Source organism: Acartia tonsa, chromosome 5, assembly GCF_053477335.1.
Source record: "Acartia tonsa isolate MP-2025a chromosome 5, ASM5347733v1, whole genome shotgun sequence".
NCBI classification, from domain to species: Eukaryota; Metazoa; Arthropoda; class Copepoda; order Calanoida; family Acartiidae; genus Acartia; species Acartia tonsa.
Window position 1 is genome coordinate 14556664 of NC_137264.1, and position 13771 is coordinate 14570434.

The 13771-nt window shown below is 35.8% G+C and overlaps 2 protein-coding genes and 1 long non-coding RNA gene across 4 annotated transcripts in view; 1 reads left to right on the top strand and 2 right to left on the bottom strand.

Annotated features, from left to right (window-relative positions):
• Positions 1–13771, top strand: part of Tudor-SN (Staphylococcal nuclease domain-containing protein 1) — a 472363-nt gene that overhangs the window by 57718 nt on the left and 400874 nt on the right. The window lies entirely within an intron of this gene.
• LOC145318803 (uncharacterized) lies at positions 1872–8170 on the bottom strand. The gene is made up of 2 exons (XM_080160390.1): positions 6748–8170; positions 1872–2295 (listed from the first exon to the last, which is right to left on the bottom strand). The coding sequence occupies exon 1, from the start codon at positions 8039–8041 to the stop codon at positions 7193–7195; it is 849 nt and encodes a 282-aa protein (XP_080016516.1). The 5' UTR covers positions 8042–8170; the 3' UTR covers positions 1872–2295; positions 6748–7192.
• Positions 7955–8997, bottom strand: LOC145318804 (uncharacterized). Its single transcript, XR_013879537.1, has 2 exons — positions 8374–8997; positions 7955–8170 (listed from the first exon to the last, which is right to left on the bottom strand). It is a non-coding gene; the product is annotated as an uncharacterized LOC145318804 (long non-coding RNA).

Consider the following 13771-nt stretch of genomic DNA (forward strand, 5'->3'; position numbering starts at 1 on the left):
AGAGTTAAACAAGGATGCAACCTCTATAAGTAGCAAAGCATAGAAAATGATGAACAAAAAAAGATCAGCTTTTAAAAATCTGATTCTGTCTTTCTATCTATCTTCATAAAGATGATAAGTAGTTATTAGTTTATAAGTATCTCTATAATGATATTCTTGTAATATTTGGAATGCTTAATTCTTTTTTTTAGGTACATAAGTCTAAGTAGTGTAGCTGATTTTCATCTCTGTACTTTTCATAAAACAAAGACGACATTTGTGACTTTCTCTGTAATAAGGTTGTTTGACTGACCCTTCACTAACAAATCTATAGAGCTCTCAATTTTAGAAACGCATAATACAAGTCTCAGTATGGTTTTAAGCTATTATTTCTCTAGATTTGGGAATGGTTTTCAGCTGCCCCCCCTCCGCTGCCGCTTTGAATACAGAGCCCCTAGATGCTAGATCTATCTATTTATATATTCATCCTTTTATTCATCATTTTTGGATACTCAGCTACCATTGGGAAAATTTGTGGATATTCAACTACCATTGGGGGAAATAAAGTTTTTAAACAATTATTTTGGTTAGCTTTTTGTAAATTTATGCATGTTAGCATTGTCCTATCGATTTAATACAAATGGTACGATTTAGGAAGCGTAGCAACTCTATAATAGAAAGTCCGTAGGTCAATTTTAAACATGCTGCTTTTAAAAGGACTCTCCACAGAAAAATCAACTTTGGATTTTTGAAAATCTAACCTGAAATTATTATTCTCTGTTCAATTTTAAGCATTTTTTGTTTTTGTGGCATCGCGATCGAAGCCCTTTGAAATTTTTTACCTCCTTTAAGTGAATCCTCCCGCCATTCAATTTGTGCTGCTTTAGTGATTTTTAGCTTCTATGTTGCCTCATTCATCGCCCTTCTCCGCCGCTACTCCGCTATTCATTGCTGTACGTCGCGTTTCAATACATGCTCCCCTCTCCCTTGTTCAGAAATTAAATGGAGGCTGGGGGTGTTGTGTATAGCGACGTACGCAATGTATAGCGGAGTAGCGGCAGAGAAGGGCGATGAATGCGGCAACTGCGGCAAAAGATAGTTATATTTGGCGGAGGCGAACACAAAATGGAGGCGGCAGGATTGTCCAGTCAAGGAAGAGGATAAATCGTAGAGCGGCCGGTTGCAATGGAGCAAATGTTCTTTAGCGGCAAACATATATTGAGTGGAGGAAAGTGTAGTATATATTGTTATAGCGGCAGTACAAATAGGCGGCGGACAAAATTTTCAAAGGGCTTCGATCGCGATGCCACAAAAACAAAAAATGCCTAAAATTGAACAGAGAATAATAGTTTCAGGTTAGATTTTCAAAAATCCAAAGTTGATTTTTCTGTGGAGAGTCCTTTTAAAGCTTTTTAACAATTTTTTTTCATATACATAATGTAATAAATGAAAGCAAAGTTTTTCTACATTTCTAGGAAATTATATCAACTCTATAAAATCGTGGCTTTAGGGATTTTTGGTCCAAAAAAATATTGGATTATTAGTCATGTAGATTGATAATTTTAAAAAGCAAAGCCTTTTTATAATAAGGTTCTGTGCGTCTGTCCGTCCGTCGATTTCAAACTTGGCTTTATGATTCCTGTAAAGCACATTATAAAGAACGTAATTACCAACAAATCAAATTTATTATTGTATGCCCAACTACGCTTTTAAGGATTTTGTCATTCTTGTTTTAAAGTGCAAGGTGCAATAAGTGGTTGGAGATCTTTCGGCTTTTTTGAACAACTTGAATTCAAGACAAAAACATACGTGGATTGATTTATATCCAAATGGTATTTATCATTTATAAGTTTGAGGATATCTAATTTATGGAATATTGATTCTTATTCAAATTCAAATTCAAATTCAATTTATTAACCATAGATCCGACAAACCCCCGATCTTGGACAATTATCCTCCACCGGGAAAATAAAATGATAGATTTTACATGATAAAATACATGTTAATGATAATATTTTATATGATTTAATTACATATTATCACATTTACTTATAATTATATGATGGTTTATTTTTATTTCCCATCCAATCATTATGACATATTATTAGCGATAATAATGACTAAACAATTTAATAATGATAGCGGATAATGCCCATGTCTGACTAGCCAGGTGCAGTACGTAGCCCTAAGGCTGGAGCACGCCCTTGATGACGTTCAGGCGCTATTGCTGGCCGGCATAGTCGGACTAGTGAATTTGAACATTGCTGTTATAGTTCAATAATGATAAAATTCCGCAATTATGCTTCAATATGCTTGCTACACCCCCAGAAGTCTGTCCGCCTCCGTCTTTGGTTGTCCCCCACCGCCGCGCAATGCCTCCAAATGTGATTCCTAAATAGTAAAGTTAATACAATTCCTTGGTCCTAGGACCAAGGAACAAGGTTATCAAATAGATAGAAGCGCAACTCGTAATAACAATCCATAATTTATCCCATACGTCTATATTCAGTAGGACTAGGTACCTATTTATAAAAAAGTGAACAAAAAATAAAGTTAAAATTAAAAAGTAAAGAGGTCTTAAAAAAATCTTTAAAAAAACTTAAGAATAGGTACCTAGAGAATTCTGCTTGCAGTAACCACGCTAATAACCACGCTATGGAGAAGTAATTTTGTGTGATATGGACAAAAGAAAGGTTAAAATTGAAATAAATCATAAAGAATAAATTAATTTGAGAATTTTTGGCTTTGATTAAGTTTTTTTATTTTGGTCCGAAACTAATAAACGAATATTCAATGAATATTCATGTATATTCAAGCGTAGAAAGATTGAAGAAAAGTGTGCCCATGACCCCCCCCGCTCGGGTTGCCGCGCCCCACCTGCCAAGGTCCGAACAATTATGCGTCAAAAATCATGCGTCATGAAGAATAAACGAATAAAATTAACAAAATTTGAAAATTGGATGAGTTCCAATATTCATGAATGCAACAGAGAATATTCAAAATTAAATATTCTAAAAACGCGTTACTTGTTGCAACAAAAAACTGCGTCAAAATTCAATTTTGACAGAACAAGGACAAAAAGTCTTCAAGCGAGAAAAATAACACATTTTGTTCGGAAAATGGCATAGAACGCTGCTACCGTCGCGGCTGGAGTCACTCACCACAATTTTCTCCAACCAACCCCACAGCATTAAGCCGCAGTCCCTGCTCACGACAACCCCCTAAAACAGAAAGAATTAGTAAACAGCTTAAGTTGAAGGGAAGATAAATTATAACCAGGAATGTAGTTTATAAAACTAAGAATATTAAGAATATTCTTCCATCCGCCGACGCAACCCGCAATCCCTGCCCCCGGACAAACTTAGCTTCGAGTTAAATAAATAAAGAATGACTAAAAGGTAGTCAATAAATTGATTGGAATAATATTAATCTGTCACACGTCATAAAAAGTTAAATTTAAGTTTAATTCAAATGCAACTAAGAAAGTGAAAATGTAAGTTAAATTAAAACAAGTTAAAAATAACGTATTTGTGGTTGACATTTTACACAATTCTATTTAGTAAGTAATCAAAAACTCTTTTTTTGAAAAGTTTAAAATCTTGGATAGTTTTCAGGTTTTCTGGTAAAGAGTTATAAACTATTGGAAATTGAATTAAAGGTAAATTGAATATAAAATTTCTAGTTGTACTGTCCACATGTAAATCATTTCTATGACGTGTGTTGTAGGAGTGTAATTGACGTCTATATTGCCAAGTATTATCAAAAATGTCCGGCTGTTGGCCGTTAATATATTTATGCATAAAAAGCATGATATTATAATCTCTCAGCTCTTTGAATGGTAAAATACGCAATTGTTTGAACAAAGGAGCACTGTGTGCAGTGCTGGAGCTGTTTGTGATTATTCTAGCACACTTTTTTTGTAGTTTATGTATAATACTTGCCTGTCCGTCAGTTACACCTGTAAAAACTATTATTGAATACTCGATAATGCTATGTACGTACGCGAAATACAGCATCTTAAGATGCTGCATGTCGAGCACGTTCTTCATGACGCGGAGGCTAAAGATTGCGCGCTGCAGCCTGCTGTGAAGGTCCCCCCAGTGATAAGTAAACTTCAACTTAGAATCTAACCTAATACCTAAGTGCTTAGCCCATCTATTCTTTTCATTCTCATGGTTGCAGTCAACTTTATCAAGCTTGACAATTTTGCCAGGATCCCTTTCCCCATAGTTGTTAGAATCAATATAAACAGGAAATTCATTAAGAAGGTCAATTTCATTTGCAGGAATAACTTGTCTAGGAGTTTTAAAAAGGATAATTTTTGTTTTTAAGGAGTTTATAATTAATTTATTGGCAGCATACCAGTCATTTGCTTGAGGTAGGACTCTATTTATTGTTTGGATTAAATTTGTGAAATTGTCAGATTTTAAGAAGATTAGGGTGTCATCACAGAAAGGATTAAAAATGGCTTCTCTGCAGCTGCTGTCCAGGTCATTAATGAATATCAAAAACATTAATACGCCCAGACAGCTGCCTTGGAGTATGCCGATAAGTATCTCCTCCAGAGTGGAGGAGTACTCCCCCCCAAAAAAAACTTTCTGCCTACGAGAAGAAAAATAACTAACAAACCAATCATAGATGACACCTCTAATCCCATAATGATATAATTTAGCCAGCAATATGTCCCTGTCAACAAGATCAAAGGCTTTCTTGATGTCCAGGAGCAGTATACTGCATACCTGTCCATCAATGAAAGCCTTTGCAACAAGATTCATTAAGTTCAGAACATTATGACTAGTATTATAGCCGCGACGAAAGCCAAATTGACGCATATTGAAAAAATTCCGCTCATCCAAGAAATCATAAATGGAAGTGTATAAATACCTTTCCAGAGGTTTGCTGAATGACGCTATCATGCTGACGCCACGGTAGGCTTCAACAACAGAAATAGGGCCACTCTTATATACTAAGACAACTTTGGAAATCTTCATGAGATCGGGAAAAACACCTGTGCTTATGCTCAGATTATAGATGTATTGCAACGGAGCCGTAATCGGCCCCGCTGTTCTACATAATAATTTCATGGATACATCAAAGAAGTCCTGGCTTTCCTTTGGCTTAATACTAGTTATTAATTCAAATGTTTTCTGCAGTGTAAGGGGGGGAACAAAGATGGTGTCTTCAATTCGTGGAGGGAGAAACTCCCTAAAGTTTTTGTTTGAAATAGGGATGTCTGGGGTTAAATTAGCACCCAAATTACTAAAAAAATTGTTGAAATGATTAGCGATTTCTTGTTTATCGGTGATCTTACGATCACCGACCTCAAGATAATCCATTGTTTTTGTGTGCTTTTTCACCCCCAGAACCTCCCTAAGTACAGACCAGACTTTTTTCCCATCCTTACCCGCAGACTTAATTTGATTCTGAAAATAATTTTTCTTAGACCTACGGACGCTCCTAAAGTACTCATTGCGGTACGCATTGTACCGTGCAGTATTAAACTCAGAAGGATCATTGCATTTTATCCTATAAAGGGTGTTCTTGAAGGCTTTGCATTTTAAAATATAATTATTGATGTAGGGCTCTTGGGGGATGCAACGCCTGTTGTTTCTAATAGAAACTTTGGGACAGTGAATGTTATAAAGGTCAATGAATATCTTTAGGAACGCTTCATAGGCTAAGTCAACATTGTTTAGAGTAGTAACCACAGACCAATCAGTATCATTTAGCGCATTGCAAAGGTTATCATAATTCTCATCTGATAACAAGCGCTTTGTGAAATTTTGAGGTTTTTTTGTCTGTTTGAAGTTTTCTTCGTAAAAAACACCAATGGTTAAAAAATGATCTGAATAGTCTGTGGGTACAATCATTGACAGGGCTACATTCTGTATAAAATTTTTGCAACAAATTAAATCCAATAAACTATGACTAAAGTTGTGTATGCGGGTAGATCTAAGGGTTATATTAATAAACCCATACATAATTAAGTTATCAAGAAATTGAGCTGCCGAACTACCCGGTAAAACTGCTTGGAAAAGGTTTAGATTCATATCGCCCGTGAGGAAAATAGGATAATTGGCATAATTGTCTAAGCTATCAAAAAGTTCAAGAAGTTTCTCAAGAAATGGTTGAATGGTTTCCTCACTGGGGGTCCTATAAATATTAACTACAATTCCCTTAAAATTGCTATAACTTATCTTTAAAATCAAACACTCAAAGACAGATTGTTCAAAAAAATTTGGAAAAATCTCTTCAACTTTGAACCTGGATTGCACATAAGTGCAAACGCCCCCCCCCCTCCCCTGGGGCCTAGGTTTAGAGAACAAGTCATACCCATTAAGTTGAATTAAATTTAGATTACTGTTATCATTAAGCCAAGATTCCTGCAGGTTAATTACTGTGGGCTCAACGCCCGAATTTTTATAACAGTCTATGCTGGAACTAAGCTCAGTAAAACACGAATTAATGGATCTGCAATTTAAGTTAAATATTGAAAAGACCGGTCTGTTGAGTGATTTAATTTTTTCTATTGCATTCTGCTCTGTAATATAATAGGAGTCTATATTAAGCTCCTCTGAAAAGTCCGAAAAAATGTCCCCATAAATATGCGACGTAATATTAAAATTCGGATTGCTATTAAGTTGATTTACGCTACTATCCACCTGAGAAACCATACTGCAAAGGTTCACATCCAGAAAGCATTGCCCGACAGATAAGGTTCTCCCTCCAACTTCGACTTCTAGAGCGTCCCGTGTGCTGCGTACATACTGAAACACAATTATATGAATACATGATAATACAATGTAATGTTAGCATCATACCCAAAAATCAATGAGGTATCTAGGTACCTACTGAACTTATAAGATTGACTAATGGCTTACAAGGCTTAGACTATTATTATGCAATTTGTTAAATTATTAGCCTTGTTAGGTATAAATATAAATATTTAAGTTCTATGTACACACATAATAATAATAATCCTAATTAATATGTTTAAAAAGGACCAAATTCAAATTAATATTGACATTAGTTGTTAGTAGAGATGTTAGTAATAGTTATCAATAAGTTGGAAATGAGGGATAAGACTTACTGCTACTAAACTTTGTTTTAAGATTAACTTGAATAAAAATCTATATCACTAAGTGATTAATGTTTATAAAGGACAAGTTCTATATGTTTTGTATGGAAGATTAATAAAACTTATACTGTCCTTTCATTTGGTTGGAGCTGTAGAGGTAGGACTAGAGGTTGACACCGTCGATGCTGCAGCTGCTGCTGCGGCAGCTCGCGTACTTGCCGCTATCGCTGTGGGCGCTGTCTGATCCTCTTTGGGCACGTCATCTCTGGGGGTGTGGGGGGAGGGTAAAGCTGGAAATGCGTCGGCTCCAGATGCCGCACCACCGGTTGGTGGGAGACCCTCTGCCCCTCCTTCCTGTCTGACTGTGACTCCAGGATCTGATCCTCCATCCTCCTCTGGGCGCTGCTGCTTGGCATGCTGATCAGCAACCTTAATAATATCTGACAGGTTAAAATCAAGGCCGTCAAACAACGCCTTGTTAGGGACGTTGGCCTTGAAGGCCTCCAACACGATGGACTTGGCGCTAAGGAGGGAATTTAATTCCGGCAGAGGCTCTACCATGCCTAGGACTGTGGGGGAAAAAGGGTTGTGGATCTTGATCCATTTACCCTTGTGGCCAAGGGGCATGAAAGAGACCCCTGCACTCGTGGTCTTGCATTTGTGAGCAAGCTTGGCTGTGTGTAGGAAAGACATTACTTGGCGGTTCATGTCCGCTAGATCATGTGACACCCTAAGCTTCACCTTGGGATCGTATTTGACCGCCGCCGCCGCTGATGACCACTGGCTGCGGTCCGCCGCACGCTTCTCTAGGCTAATCAAGTGCTCCCGTTTATTTAACATAAACAGGAATAAAGTCCTGCGCGAAAAAAATCTAAAGATCATCGGGGGGACTGCGCCTTTGCGGCTAGGGCCAAGAGGATGGCTGAACTCAACATTAGAGTAAAAACTTGTGTTGAACGCAACAGAATCACCTGACTGTATCATTGACCGTAGGACCGGTTCGATGACCTCTTCATAAACATCCTTGACGTCAGGGGTGGTGGCTCGCCATGGCGACTGGAATCCGTAGATCCGGAGGGACCAGGAACGCTGCCTCTGTTCCCTCTTGACCGCCTGACATAAATGATGATAATTAATAAAACAGTCACACTCTCTATCCTCCGTCCGTAATTTCAATAGCAGATCAATTTGCGCCCCTAAGCCTTTGATTTTGAGGCCTGTAGCCTCATCAGGCGAGACGTCCGGGTCTTCGAGTCGAGCCCTAATAGAGTCAATTTCGGTCTGGTATTGCCCCTGTAACCCCTCTATACGCTTACCTATATCTACCAACTTCAGGTTCACGCTGTTGAAACTCTTCGCTGTTTGTTCTGTGTACTCCTTTATTTTCGAGGCCACAGAAGTATCAATGAGCTTAGACATCCTGGCCCAAGTGTCTGGGCTAAGATTAACGCCACCATCTGCCGAACCGTCGGCGGCCTCCTCATCCGCTATGGCAGCTCTAAGCTTGTTGCCTTTGCTGGCTTTAGACATAGTGACGGCAAAAAAAGTGCCGACAAAAAATAATAATTATTAAAGCACAGATAGATGTTCACAGATGCGTGGTATAGGTAAGACTAAGCGTACTAGAGAGGGGCCACAATTAAGGGGTAACCTGAACCAATGACGTGAGGGCGAGGAATAAAGTTGACCAATGAGATGGCACCAGTTGTAGGACAGGACCAATCACAGCTCTCCACAGAATAACTCCCAACCAATGGCAGGGCTCCAACACTAGAGTGTGTGTATGTGTAGTGTGTGTGTGTGTGTGTAGCGTAGGCTCTCCTCCACTGTTGTAGATGAACGGGGGGGAGGAGAAGGGGTGGTAGCGATACTCAAAAAAGGGGTAGGAAGCTTATACAGCAGCTCTACATTAGAAGATGTGTATCGCTTGAAGGACGCTAACTAACTTACGATAAGGTACAATGTTTTAAGCAAAGCATCTCAATAATCAAGTCCTAAAAATGTCAGTATATCCTTAAACAATAGCATTTGCAACAAATTTGCAACAAATTTACTATAATTACAATAATTTTATATAGACTTATGCATTATTATCCTGTTAATAGAAGTTGCGGCTGCTTTAAAAAAGCCATTATTAAGTTATTTTTTCAACTGCATTTTAAGTCATATGCATTCATATTTCACATACAAAAGTAGCTGCAAAATCTTTACAAAATAACACAACAAGATTGACAATCTTTAGGAATGTCAAACTTTATAAACTTATTGACAAAGGCTGTAGCTTAGATTGACTGCGGTTTATATTGACAGATTCTTTCTTTAAACCGCTGAGCTTTCTCCAATTCACATGACTGAATGAAGTTTATTGGTTGGTTTAATAAGCCGCCAGTGAGGCGTATTTGCTTGGTTAGGAGGCCGCTCCCTAATACGTTCCTGAATTTCAAAGTTGGATAATAGTTATTTTTCGCAGTGTATAATAAACAGCTTTCCGTGGATTAAAAATGTACAATTATAAGAATAAAACCAGTTTTTGTATTCTTAGAAAACTGGATATAATAAGATGCTAGAAATAATTTTTCACTATGAATGAGAACCGGTTCTATTCCAACGGATATTAATCGGTTTCGAAGCGATACAGGAAAATATTATTATCGAAATATTTACCTTTACTGTATTATAAGAAGATTTTAATTAATTAAGATTGATATTTTTCAAAAGGTGTTTTGAACATGATAATCCTTGTTATTTTTATACTTTTCTTTTTTTGCAGTTACTTTTGTAACAAAATTATGCGTATTTTTATTTTAAATGGAAAACATTTCATTATGACAAGAACAAAACCTTTAATGGGATGTAATCCTTTTATATAAAGTAGTCTTTTTTGTCTGAATCTTAATATTTAGGAACCACTGAGCCGATTTTACTCTCCATTTCATGGACACTTTTCATAAGTCCTAGGATGGTTTAAGGCTATTTCAACTTCAGATTAAGGACTTTGGAAGGTTTTAGTCTATTTTCATCTTCTAACTCCTTCAAATACAGAGTCCCTAGCTGCCGGCCGCCTGTAAGAAAATAAAACAAAGACACTATTGTAAGATGAAGAAAAAATATAAAATAAAATTCGGCAAATGAAAAGAGGAAGGATGCATGAACGACAAAATATATAGGGCTAAATTGATTGACAAGAATAGAAAAAAACTAAAATTATAATTTAAATAGATGTAAATGAAGTAGTAGAGAAAGTATGTTAACAATCATAGAGTTGCTATGCATCTAAAAATTGCCTAAATTACAAAACAGTTTAAGAGTCCTTTTAAAAATGTAGATAATTATTATAATTAAATTCATATTCAAGTCAATTTTAACAGTTTACGGTTCACTATAAAAAATCATCTCTGTATACTTTTTACTTAAAAGTTCTCATTACGAAACTTTTATAAAAGTTTATTAATATCACAAAAAGATTTATGTTTTAAAATCTAGAAATTAGATAAATCAAAATGATAAAATTATTACCCACTATTTTTTTACAGTGTCTATGTACTTAGAAAAATTTAAGTATTATCAAATGAAAAATTTCTGCACTCGAGACTGCTTTGTCATTCTCACATTATTAAGAAAGCTGGAAGAATTGTTATGTATATTTTAAATTTAGATTTATGATCTCCCTATATTTTCCAGGAAATAGCCAAGATTACATGTGTAACTTTTAGGGATATTGTCATTCTTATTTACAGAAAAATATAAAAATTCTTGATAAATAGTTTAAATGAAGCTTTACATGGTGTCTCAAAAATTAGCTATGTGAAGTCATAAAAATGAGGGATTATCCATCACTTTTTTTATGGATTTTCTGTACACTTCTTCCATCATCCCTCATTTTTATGACGTCACATGGCTAATTTTTTGAGAACCTTTGTAAGCTTTAGTTATAAATAAATCTAAGGATCTACTGCAGTTCACGGTAAAATATTGCTGGTAACGAATATTGCTAAAAATTTATGAATTTTAAAGGCTGCTAGCTGCCAAACGGCTGAACGTACAGATAATACCTGCACACCATTTTAAGCGGCATAAGAAGGCCTACAAATAATCTGGAATAGCCAAGATCCAATGATGCACAGGGAAAGCTTCACTGAAGAAAAACCACGAAAAATAGGTCTTTTTCGCGCATTTCTCTGCACTGCGAGATAATTATGCATTATTGATTTATTGCTATTCCAGATTATTTGTAGTCCTTCTTATACCGCTTAAAACAGTGTGCAAGATTGATCTGTACGTTCAGCCGTTTGGCAGCTAGCAGCCTTTAAAATTCATAAATTTTTAGCAATATTCGTTACCAGCAATATTTTACCGTGAACTGCAGTAGATCCAAATCTAATAAAGGGACAAGTATTTAAAAAAAAAAGATTTATGCATATTGTAATTAAAATAAACAATTTAATGAAAAGTCGTCACAATGTGCTTCTAGATGAATAAAGTTAAATCTATTTGCTGCTCAAAAATGTAAACACACTATATATATTCTGGGTTTAAAATATAAATCTGTTATAAGAAAAATCAGCTCCTTCTTGAAAGATATTTGATTTTATATTAAAGTCATATTTTTCTCTGTTTTTGTAATTCTTTTTTACAAAATATACATTTATTAATTCTTTTCTTTTATAAATGCCGCCATACCAAAAAATGTTCAAAATATGTTTCTCTTTTTATTGTATTGTAATCCGCTGTTTTTTTTACTTTATCGAATAGCGACAAATCTTAACAGATTTCGAGTAATTGTTTTGTGTGTAGGATAAGATATCTGTAAGGAGCTACCACTAGACAGAGAACCACAGATTATCCCCCCCCCCCCCACACACACACACTTGTCAGAACTAAAGAGCAGCTGCACCCCAATCACTGCCATGTATAGTTTAAATTCAGTAATTTTTATTTTATTTACTTTTTACACTTCAGCATGCCTTTCTATATTATTTATAATTTCTATTCTATGTTTTTGGAGAAAACCCAATCTGTCCCGATTTTGTATCACTTTGAATAGTGCGATTCCAGTTACGTCATACACGTTTCGGGAAAGAAAAAGGGAAGGAGGAAAGAAAATCTCGTCAAAAGAGATGGGAGAAAAGAGAAGAGATTTTCTTCCCCCCTTCCCTTTTTATATGACGTCACAGGAATCGCACTTTTCAAAAGTGATACAAAATCGAGACAGATTGGGCTTTCTCATGTTTTTGTGGTCAATTGACCGTAGATATGTAATTAAAAATTATATGTTTATATGTACTTTTTTGTTGGCCCTGAGGATCAGCAAGCAAAAAAGTTCTTTCCTTATTTCTTTTTAGCTTCTCCTACTTTGCATAACTCTTTACCATAATTTACAATCCATAATAAAAATTTATTTTTTCTTCTTTTACAGTTAGGGAGTTGAATCCATTTTTATAGAAGCAGAAATATAATCTATGATTATGGTTTGGACCCTCTAAAACTGTAATCTACCTTTCCACTTTCCCCTCTCTTGGTGAAGATATCTTCAACGCCGATACGATTTTTGAAATGTAAGATTCTACTTTCCCCTCTCTTGGTGAAGATATCTTCAACGCCGATACGATTTTTGAAATGTAAGATTCCACTTTCCCCTCTCTTGGTGAAGATATCTTCAACGCCGATACGATTTTTGAAATTTAAGATTCCACTTTTGCCTCTCTTGGTGAAGATATCTTTAACAAGAGAGACAAAAGTGGAATCTTATATTTCAAAAATCGTATCGGCGTTGAAGATATCTTCACCAAGAGAGGGGAAAGTGGAAGGGTAGATTACAGTATTAGAGGGTCCAAACCATAATCATAGATTATATTTCTGCTTCTATAAAAATGGATTCAACTCCCTAACTGTTTTAGGCTGCTTTAGTGCTAAACCAGTCACAAATTATGACAGAGAGGCAAGAATGTATCGCCGAAAAGTAATGTTCTTATCCTTGTTCTTAACTTTAAAACAAGGATGACAACATCCATAAAAGCGAAGCTCTGAAACGGTAGGACAAACGGACATTAACACTTGTATAATGTCAGAACTGAATAATCAGAATGCGAATGTATAAGAGTCAAAGCAAAATTGTAAGTGAATTTGTTGATAAACTGCTTGATACAGGATAATAATTATGGACATACTTACGTATTTAGGATTTGATTATAGAGTTACTTCGCTTAAAATATTGTACTTTGTTGTCCCAGGAATTAGTATACCAAAAATCAGACCAATCGGATAATTAGGTCACATACAAATTTGTTGTTAAAAATGTAAAAAAATCAACATGTTTAAAATGGACGTACGGACATTTTGGTAATGAATATAGAGTTGCTACGCTTTCTAATTCGTACCTAACTACTAAAGGAATCACCATGCGAAATTTGAAATCGATAGGACAATTCTAACATGTCTAAATTAACGAAAAAAGCTATCCGTGACGGACTGACGGACGTACGGACGGACGGACGTACGGACGGACCGACCCTAATTATAGAAAAGCTTCGCTTTTAAAAATGAATATGAAAATTTGAAATTATATTAATAGGCCAGTCTATACAATTATGTTCGACTTATGCGCGAATCGCATCAATAATGTGTCCCCTACATAATGATTAAGATGTGAAGCTTTTTTAGTGCCTATAAAAATGACGTAATGATGGGTGTAATCAACCATACAATCTATGTTGA